Below are 9,424 nucleotides of genomic sequence, written 5' to 3' on the forward strand. Positions count from 1 at the left end.
ATTAAAAAAAAAAATTAGAACACTTTTAACATCATATATTCGACATATTAAATAATAATAAATATGATAAATAAGAAATAGTTTTAGTAATAATGGAAATGGAATGTAAAATTTAGAACTAATTAGAAATAAAATTATTTTCCTATTCTCTCTCATTAAGTCTCCTATCTAAAGTATATTCTCTCATTAAATCTTATTTTTAAGATATATTTATTTCATCATTAAATTCAATTAATTAAATCCACAACATTAATTTTAATAATATAAAAATAAACATTTTGAAAAGTAATTTGAAAACAAAACCATTTTCTTCCCTTCCGATGATGGGTAAGCAATCCAACCATTTGGGGTCAAATGGGTTAATGAATAATGTCATAATTAAATAATAAATATTAAAATAAATAAAGTATATAATACAAAAAAGAATTGAGCATATCTCTAATATTGTATATTCATTATATAAAACAAAAATAAATATGGAATGTAAAAAATATTTTTCTTAATGATGAAAATGAAATGCTAAATTTAAAACCAACATAGAAATGAAATGTCTTTGTCAAACAATAAAATTTGTAAAACACAGAAAATACAAAGAACATAAAAAGTAAAAAATAAAGAAAATTTTGAGCACATATCTACTGTTATATATTTATAAAAAATAAAACATTGGGTATATCTCTAATATTATTCATTTATTTTATTGAACAAAAATAAATAGTATACATAAAATTTAATTTTATCATTGATTAAAATATAATACAAAATTTAATGTCACCCTATAAATCAAACTAATTTTCTTTTTGAGTAGTGGATTAATGGCTTGGGTCAAATGAAATAATCAATGATATAATAGTTAAATAATAAATCTTTAAAATATAATAAAATATAAGTAATCAAACATAATAACTATTGAAACGTTTCAATAGTTATTATGTTTAATTTTTGGGTAATCTCAGATCCGGAGTGCCAACTCACACGTTGAATATGGTGTTATCATTTAGACTTTTACAGTTTTACATAGTAAAGGAAATAAATATCTCATTGTATACAATTTTAAACGACCCGAATTTTGGCGTTGAGTACAATTTCACACGAAAAACCAGATGTGGCCCCTTAATGTCGTAGACAATCGCCAATATTATCAATGACATCACGATTCCTGCAAGAAAAAAAAAAACGTGAAAAGCAAAAATTGAGCCATGTAGATCTCATAGAATCAGCCTTGGCATCCAAAATTAAGAGAAAAAAAAATGCGCATTTAAATATTTGACCAATCAAAATAGTGCAACAACACATCATGATAATGCAATCACCAGCGTGACATCAACACTAGAAGGCAGCATATAGAGCGAATTCAGCTTCCTATGATAATTGCGATTGAGAAAGCTCAATACTTTGTTCACTCTATTGGAGTCTTGTCAGATTAGTAATAGCCCTCAAATTTCCAAATTTTTTACTTTTTTTTTAAGAAACCAACTTTTATTGCAAGAAAGCTTATGTAGACCATAATCATCTGGCTTAAAAGGAAACAGATTTGTATAACTCATCGTAAACAATCTCTTAAAAATCGGTTCCACTATTTCCTTCCATGGACCACTTTCCAGTAATAAAAATTTATATTGAAGTAAGGCTTTTTCTATTAAGACACAACTTTTATGTAGAATAGTAAATCCTCCAAAACAAGGATCTCTACTTTGGAATACATAATTGTATAAAAGTTTCTCATCATGAAGAAGCTATTTACCTTGGAAGGAGATTAAACCAATGTTCCCATCCTTAAGATGCAATGAAATCATATTTTTCAATGCCTGGTGGGCTTCTTCAGCATCAGTTTCGCCTTTCTTCTGAACAGAAAATGACCCAGAGTTAAATATTCAACCGAAAAAACATATCGACATGCCACATTTGGCAACTACTTCCGAATGCACTTTGATTGTATATATATCCTTAAAAATGTCGTACTTGCTAACCTTGGGATGAACTAGAAATCTAAGATCAACAACAATCTTCAAAGTTGTGCAATAAAGAAAGACCACCTCAGAAAGAAACTTCAGAACTTCAACAGATGTTAAATGTTACCTCTTAGTGGTTTTGCTAGCCCCAAAAACGCCTTTCATCAAAGAGCCCATATCCACAGAGCGTTCACGCATGATCTTATCATGGTAGAATTTGCTCCCTATCTCTGTTATCTGCTCTTCCACCTCTTCCAGTGTTTGGTCAATATTGAGTTGGAGCTCCCCTTTCCTGATTACAGTAACACTGAAACCATTCGCTTTGGCTTCCCGAAAAGCATCCTACAAAAGATTGATGACGGTTTAAAAGTGAGAGTGTCAACTCATATGCCGGTCACCCTATAAACCAAAAAGAAAACGGAGCACAAAGATAATAACAGCATCAAGTCCAAAGATAAGCAATATCCAGAGCATGAGGTTGTTTGAACAACACATGATACTCAAGTTGTGATAGGATATATCACAAACTATGCTGCATAGGTTCAGGTATGGATTATGGATTTCAAGTGCAAGTATGTTCCAGAGTACTATCTTCCTGACATCAACAATTTTACACTAAAATAAAGTGTCCCATATGCATACCCACGACCCACGTTCATCTCATCTGTCCAAAGTCCAACTGTTGACACAAGTACTTTGGTAGATAAAAGGATTCAGGTAAACAGATCACACAGCCCAGCAATTTCCCCATTTTTCATTAGCTGGATGTTCACATACCTACATATCGTATCAAACTATGCCAAGATGGCAATAGTGCAGAAAAGAATACAGTATGTTATTGATAAAAAAAAAAAAAAAAAGAATACAGAATGTTACAATACAGTCATCTGGTTAAGTATACTTTTGGCCAAAAATATCTCCTTTCTGGGACCCAATGCATGATGTCCACTATCATGGATATGATTGACATGGTTAACAGGGAAGGACTTTTCTGCACAACCTGTCTTGTATTTCTTCACTATTACAAGCTTGCTTAGACAGATTTTATGCCAATGGATAAACATCAAGTGCTTGTTTACATGCTAAAGACAATAATTTAATCCTAAATTGTTGTCAACCTGAATACAAGCATAACGCTCTTGTAAAAATTAATAATTTACCTTAGGAGGTCGAGCAACAACAAAAGCATAGCCATTTCCAAGAAGATCCATGTGAGCCTGTATGATATAGCAAAAATTTTTGGAGTCTCCAGGGTCTTCAAAAGCTATTACATGATACTGCTTTGGGTCCAGCTCAAGATCAGCAGCCATCTCCAGGGAATAAAATCCTACTTCTTGGGTATCATTTTCGTTTGTATATAATTCAATGCACTGCAAGAGAAAAAAGATAAACTGAAATTGAAGTAAAAATATTTTTCTTTTTTTATCAGTAAAGTTTTATTAATTCTGGAACCCTAAAGCATTACAACTATGAAACAGCAAGGAACAAAAAAGTATATAGCCCTAGACTGTACATAAAATTACCCCATACAACCTTTGCCAACTACTGAAAATAGGTTGTGCCCCAACATGGTACATCTCTTTGGACCAAATTTCTACCTAGTGAATCAACTATAATATTAGTTGATCTTCAAATTCATCAGAACAAATAGTTCCTTGTTGACGCTAGTTGCCTGGCAACCCTTAAAGTATAAGTATCTCCATGGACCTACATTAATTCCTTCCATCCAGCCTACCACAACCTATGGATGGATCCCCTTCAGTTCTATTCTTTCAAGCCAAGAGATCTTGTTATTCAAAGCCATTTTAATAGAAAGGAGTTCGTTTGTAATAGAGTTTCCCCAACCAATTGAGCCTGAGTACACCTGTAGAACCCATCTCCATATCCCCTAACCCTAAGAACATCTTTTTGCTTTATGTTATTCTTATTGTATCTTGTTGTCTTTCTTTTGACCATCTAAATAAAGTTTTTTGTCATTGACCAAAATGTTTGATACATAAAGCCTTGCAATAGATACAGTTAAAAATCATAAATGCAATGTTTCATTTTCTATAATAAAGCTCCCTATTAAATTAAGGTATAAAAGTAAATTTCTGCATATCTTGGGAAAAAAGAAAGAACAAATATAGAATGAACACATATAAGCAGCTTGATCACACAGTGTTAGAGAAAGCCACATGCTAAATATGAAGACCAAACAACTTCTCAAAGAATCAACTCCAACTCAACCAGCAGAAAGGAGATGAACTAAATGCTTACCAGTATGAAAGGAAGATCTAACCACCAGAGGTAATCTTCTTCTTTCTCTTCTGCATATTCACGGTACTTACTGACTACAGCTTGTGGTCCAAACATCTCCATCTCTTTTTTGAGTTTGTCAAGTTTCTTTTCTATGTATCTCCTTTTCTTCATGGGTATTTTGGTCAAAAGATCAGCTGTTTCTTGTATTTCTTTCTCAGTGATCCACCGATCCAAATCCTTCCCCATGTCCTTCATAATAGATTTAATCTCTGGATCTGTCTCAGCATTATAAGCTTCCAAAAATTCCCGGGACCATTTCTTGGTGTGTTGCCAATACTCCTTCCCTGATTTTTTACCTGACCTAACTGACCCATCACTGCACTCTATAATTGTCTTGGGATTCTTAGAAGCCACACCCTGGGATGTCTTCTTTAAATTATTGACTGCAGGAGAAGTGGAAATGTCTTTTTCTGTTTTGGATTCCTCTGATCTCTGAAGCCTGTCTTTGATATCCCCGTTCACAGGTTGCAAGGTTCTTGTGTTTCCAGCTGCAAATGCCTTCTGTTGTCCTACAAAGTTTCTAAGGAATTCAGGATTTTTATCTACCGATGGACCTTTCCAGCGGGGTATAATTCTCTCTGGTGGATCATGCAAGCTAATTCCATCTACAATAAAAGACAAACAATTAGATTATCAAGCTAACTTTGAAACCTCAAATTTTAAGTTTATCCTCCGAAGAGTACATTCAAATTTAGCATGATCATATGCTGGGCTAAAGAAACTAGAAAAGAAAGAAAAAAAAAAGGTCTTTAAGGATATGATCATTGAATGCAAGGTAGTGGTAGGCCACACTCAAAGCATGCCCAAATATGTTGGGGATAACATGGAACAGGAGAAAATCCCAGGGAAGAAAAGAAACTACCTGCTCCATAATCTAAATTTTCAATCCTTGAATGGATCCATTCATGCAAAATTTGCAGCTTTGCATTCTCATTCTCAACTTTCTTTTCAAGGCCCTTGAAGAATGAATTCTTATCTTCTTCATCCATCAAATGAAATGGATCCTTCCCTGCCAATTCATTTTCTTGGACTTGAAAAACTATTTCTCTAAGACGATCATCCTTCATCCATTCAAGTTCATTGCCATCTTTATTAGACCCCAGCTCTGCTATCACATTGTTTGAAATTAACTCTTCCTGTACTTTATCTTTTGCAACCATGTAGTTCTCTCTAAAACCAATTCCAATCTTCTTAACTATGGGCTCAAACTCTTGAAAATTTTTCTCCATCCAACTCTCTTTGGCTATATACTTTCCTGCCTCTGTACTGTTGTTCATACCAGTAACATCCTGTGTAGTTCTGGGCCTTCTAAGATCATCCTTCTCATGCTCCTCTTCAACCTCCTCAGGAGTATCAACCTTAACTGGACTTGACAATAAGACATCACTATTGATTCCTGTTTTCTCCTGAGTAGGAGATTCACAAGAATTTTTGACAGGTTTAGTATTTGATATATCATCTATTTTAGAAGATCCAAGCACTTCCTTCCCCTTGTACATTATCTGGTCAGTGTTGCCTCTAAATCCTTGATCAATTGCAGGGGCAAAAGCATCTTTTCCTTCCTCAGGACTTTTAATTTGGTGTTCTTGGTCAGGCTTCCTTCTGCTGTGTTTTCGGGAGAGGTACTTTCTAGCTTCCTTCACTGACCGTATGACCTTGGACTTCAATTCAATGAAATTCTTATTTAAAGAAACTGATTTATCACAAGTATCATTGGATTGCAACTCTTCCCTTGTGTCTGATAAGCTGGTAGTACCCCCACTAACTATTGGATTCCATGTAGTGCCTTCCTGTATTTCTAAAGATTCCATGTTCAATGTCATAAAAGAAGTATGTGGATCAATATTCTGCATAGCATCTTTGTGTGATGCTTCACCCAAGAATCCAGAATCTACTCCCTTAGGACCACCTAGAGATGTTCCATTACTGTCTATAGGTTTCCCTGAATCTCTAGTTGTAAAACTATTTAGAAAGCGCACACCTACCTCATCATGACTATTGCCATTTTCCATATCAGTGGAAATGTCCTCATGTACAAGCTCATTTCTTTCTTTCCTATCTAGTGTGGAAGAATCTTGTTGCTCGAGTTCCCGTGCAAGCCTAGCCATTTCTCTTATTTCCTGAATTTTATCATCAAACCCTATAGATTTGGCAGTAGGAGTTTTGGAAGAATCTAATAATGCCAATTTAGTTTCTGATGTCCTTGCTTTCAAAATGCTCTTCATGAGTTCTTGTTTATCCAATCTAGGCCTCTCGGCAGACTCCACAAGTGGTTCCGAAGCGTCTGGGAGAACTTCAACACTACCCTTCTCCATCTTCCCTTTCTCCATCCTTGATTTCATTTTTCTTCTCAGCATTTCCTTCTCCTCCCTCGTCAATGCAGGTCCATCATCACCACCCACTAATAATCTCTTCACGGCCAAAAACACTAAGGAGCCACATAACATTGCAAATCCGACACGCGAAAGCTTTGCAAACAAATGGGGTTGAAAGGTAACGGCACGGAACCCATTTATAAAACCAGACTCCTTACCTGAAACTACAAACTTAGCAATGGAGCTATTCTTTGGGATTTTATATTCTCCTGCCTCTATCTCTCTAGCCAACCGCTTTGCATACGAAATCTTGAAATTCACATCCGCGAAGTTATCGCTGAGTCCTTGTTGTCTGAAAGCCCAGTGTACAACTCGGCTTCTCCTCAAAATTTCATCCTCGTTAACAGAAGCCCTTTCAACATTCCCTTCCAAATCTTGAAAAATTGTGAAAACAGAACCAGAACCAATACCCCAAAACTCCACATCATTCTTATATTGATCAACCCAGTTCTCCAATTTACTCCACAGAACAGAATCAGACAAGAACTTCGTTTTTTCTACAGCGCTGAAGTCAGCTATATTTTCTCGGCTCATGACAAAGCTACCCTCGTCCGAAGTACCATAATTAAGATCTGATAGGGAGCTTTCGGCTATAATAGCCCCAGTACAACTGTCGCTTGAATTACCACAGTTACGATTAGATTGGGAGCTTTCAGTCTCATCTGAAATTACGCGGAGGTTCTGAAAATTGGAATCTGGGCCGAAGGAATCAAGATTACGGCGTACCTGTTGTTCGTCAGTGAGTTTCTTTCTCAACGAGTTCCGCCGATTCAAATGTCGTCGAAAATGCGCGGAAACGAGCAACTTCCGGCCATCAACAGAGAAGTGAGAACGGCTGGAAAATGAGATTTTAAGAAACAAATTTAAGGAACCTCTGCTGCTCAATTGGGCTTTGGCGTAGTGGCATGGAAATGAAGACTTAGGCCAGGAAACCGAAATTCCGGAGAGTTTTTGGAGGATTGGCATATTGAGAACCTCCATGGGAGAGAACGCAGAAGGAAATGGAGCTTAGCGAACGACGGGAGGCCTTCTCTGTCTACGATAAACGCGAAGGATGATGAATTGAGAAATGAACATAGGATGGGAAGAACAAATTCAATTGGTGATGATGTAATTATAAAACCCCTCATAAATCCCAGAAGCTTTTATGCGTTTGAGTATGTTACAAGTGAGTTCACATCTCCGCCCCACAACGACATGTCATCTCGTTACAACTTACATGTAGTTCTCTACTCGGGATGGGATCTGCATCTGCTTAGTGCTAACGAAAAAGAACTATCCGTCCCAACCCATGTCCTTACATCTTCATTGTTCGCGATGTGCGGACTCAGATTATGTTGGAAGTTGTTGGAACAATTAAGTGTTTTTTGTGTGAATACATACGGACTCGTTCTACTCTACTGAGTTCGGATAAGCTCTTCATACAGTGCGGCTCACATGACCTCACAACCTATCCTGGCCGCACACCTGGGACATCTCCTATACTTGTATTTATTATTGATAGGAGATGTCTGCAGGGTGCAGTGGCTGTGAGGCCGGTGTAAGGCGCACTATGACGAGCAAATTCTAATTCTACTCTACCAGTGTCTCCGCCCTCCAGTTCGGTTTTGAGTTTATTATTACTAATAGTGTCCCGTGCGGTGCAAGGAATGTACATCAAAGGAAAAAATTCATTTGAAGGCCTCCAGGAATTATTAATTTGGGGCGGGTTAGTTGGTAGGTTCCATTAAAAAAATAAATACCTATTGATGTTAACCAGTCTCATGAAAAAGAACAATTCCCAAATAATTTATTTATTTAAGAAGTAGTGTTCTCTAACACTTTAGGCTCTATTTGGTTTGTGGAAAGATTTGGGTGGGATATGAAAATATGGGATGGGAAAATGTAAAAATTTACACTTCCATTGTTTGGTTTTATATATGGGAAAATAATGAGAAAAGCACTATGACAAGCTACTTCTTCGTCAGATTTATATAAGGTGAAGAAGAGAGCTCCATGACTACAACGATGATCAAAGAGAGAGAGGGGGGGAAAATGAGGGAATCATAAACAGTGGATGATCAGAGAAACTAATCAAAACCAATGAAATGGTTGTCGTAGACGGTAGGAATGATGGAGTATAGCCATTGTGGGGTACTCTATTTCACCAAGAGGAAGACAAACAGTAGTTCGCCGGTGGAAAGCGAAGACGATGAACAGTGCCACTAACACCATTGGAAAGCGAGCAGTACCACAGAAGATAGTAGTTCGCTAGCAGAAAGCAAAGACAATGAGCGGAGAGATATTAGAGGCTAAGTTATCCTATTCACCGCCGCTAGTATTTTCTGTGTTTGTTGTCGAGAAGACGATGAACAGTGCTTTTTTTGGGTGAAAAGCAAAAGACGGAAGAAGAAGAAGAAAGAGAAGAAAAGAGGAGAGAGGGAGGAAGGGAGTGGCTGAGAGGAGGTGTCGATGTCACTGCTCTGCTCTGGGTTCAAATGGGGAAGGGGAAGTAGCAAATCGTCGATGGTAACAGGGAAGGCACTGGTACTCTCCCTCCTCTACTTGTCGTCACTGGTTCCCTCCTCTGTTCGTCGTTGATGGTAAGAGTGGTTTCTCAAATTTTTCCACCAAGGTCGCATAGTTTTGGTGCAACCCCAAATCCACAATTTTGGGATCTGACATCCCATATTTTTGTCATCCCATCCCTCTATTTCCCTCAAAAAAAAATTAAAGAAAAATGAATATGTTTGGAATGTTCCCTTTTTCTCATCTCCATCCCACAAACCAAACGGAGCCTTAGGTAAATTATTTATC

At 36.7% G+C, this 9,424-nt stretch overlaps 1 protein-coding gene across 2 annotated transcripts; it reads right to left on the reverse strand.

Annotated features, from left to right (window-relative positions):
- Positions 1-971: 971 nt before the first annotated feature.
- Positions 972-8,212, reverse strand: LOC148880969 (uncharacterized). Of its 2 annotated transcripts, none has more exons than XM_088963124.1 (6): positions 5,116-8,212; positions 4,212-4,858; positions 3,113-3,322; positions 2,080-2,294; positions 1,745-1,844; positions 972-1,159 (listed from the first exon to the last, which is right to left on the reverse strand). In XM_088963124.1, the coding sequence occupies exons 1-5, from the start codon at positions 7,607-7,609 to the stop codon at positions 1,802-1,804; spliced, it is 3,609 nt and encodes a 1,202-aa protein (XP_088819250.1). In that variant the 5' UTR covers positions 7,610-8,212; the 3' UTR covers positions 972-1,159; positions 1,745-1,801. The 2 variants fall into 2 exon arrangements, with proteins under 2 accessions (XP_088819250.1, XP_088819251.1); XM_088963125.1 differs by having other exon boundaries at positions 1,745-1,841; positions 5,116-7,863.
- Between the last annotated feature and the right edge of the window lie 1,212 nt (positions 8,213-9,424).

The sequence above is a fragment of the Nelumbo lutea genome, chromosome 1 (assembly GCF_056320005.1).
Source record: "Nelumbo lutea isolate HS-2025 chromosome 1, American lotus-T2T, whole genome shotgun sequence".
Classification (NCBI taxonomy): domain Eukaryota; kingdom Viridiplantae; phylum Streptophyta; class Magnoliopsida; order Proteales; family Nelumbonaceae; genus Nelumbo; species Nelumbo lutea.

What these genes read in the sequence shown, in the direction of transcription:
- LOC148880969 (XM_088963124.1), bottom strand. Translation starts at nt 7,609, where the DNA reads ATGGAGGTTCTCAATATGCCAATCCTCCAAAAACTCTCCGGAATTTCG. An exon ending in TTGTTGCTCGACCTCCTAAG is followed by an intron (nt 2,295 to 3,112) that starts GTAAATTATTAA and finishes AATCTTTTGTAG; the next exon opens with GATGCTTTTCGGGAAGCCAA. An exon ending in GCTAGCAAAACCACTAAGAG is followed by an intron (nt 1,845 to 2,079) that starts GTAACATTTAAC and finishes TTTTCTGTTCAG; the next exon opens with AAGAAAGGCGAAACTGATGC.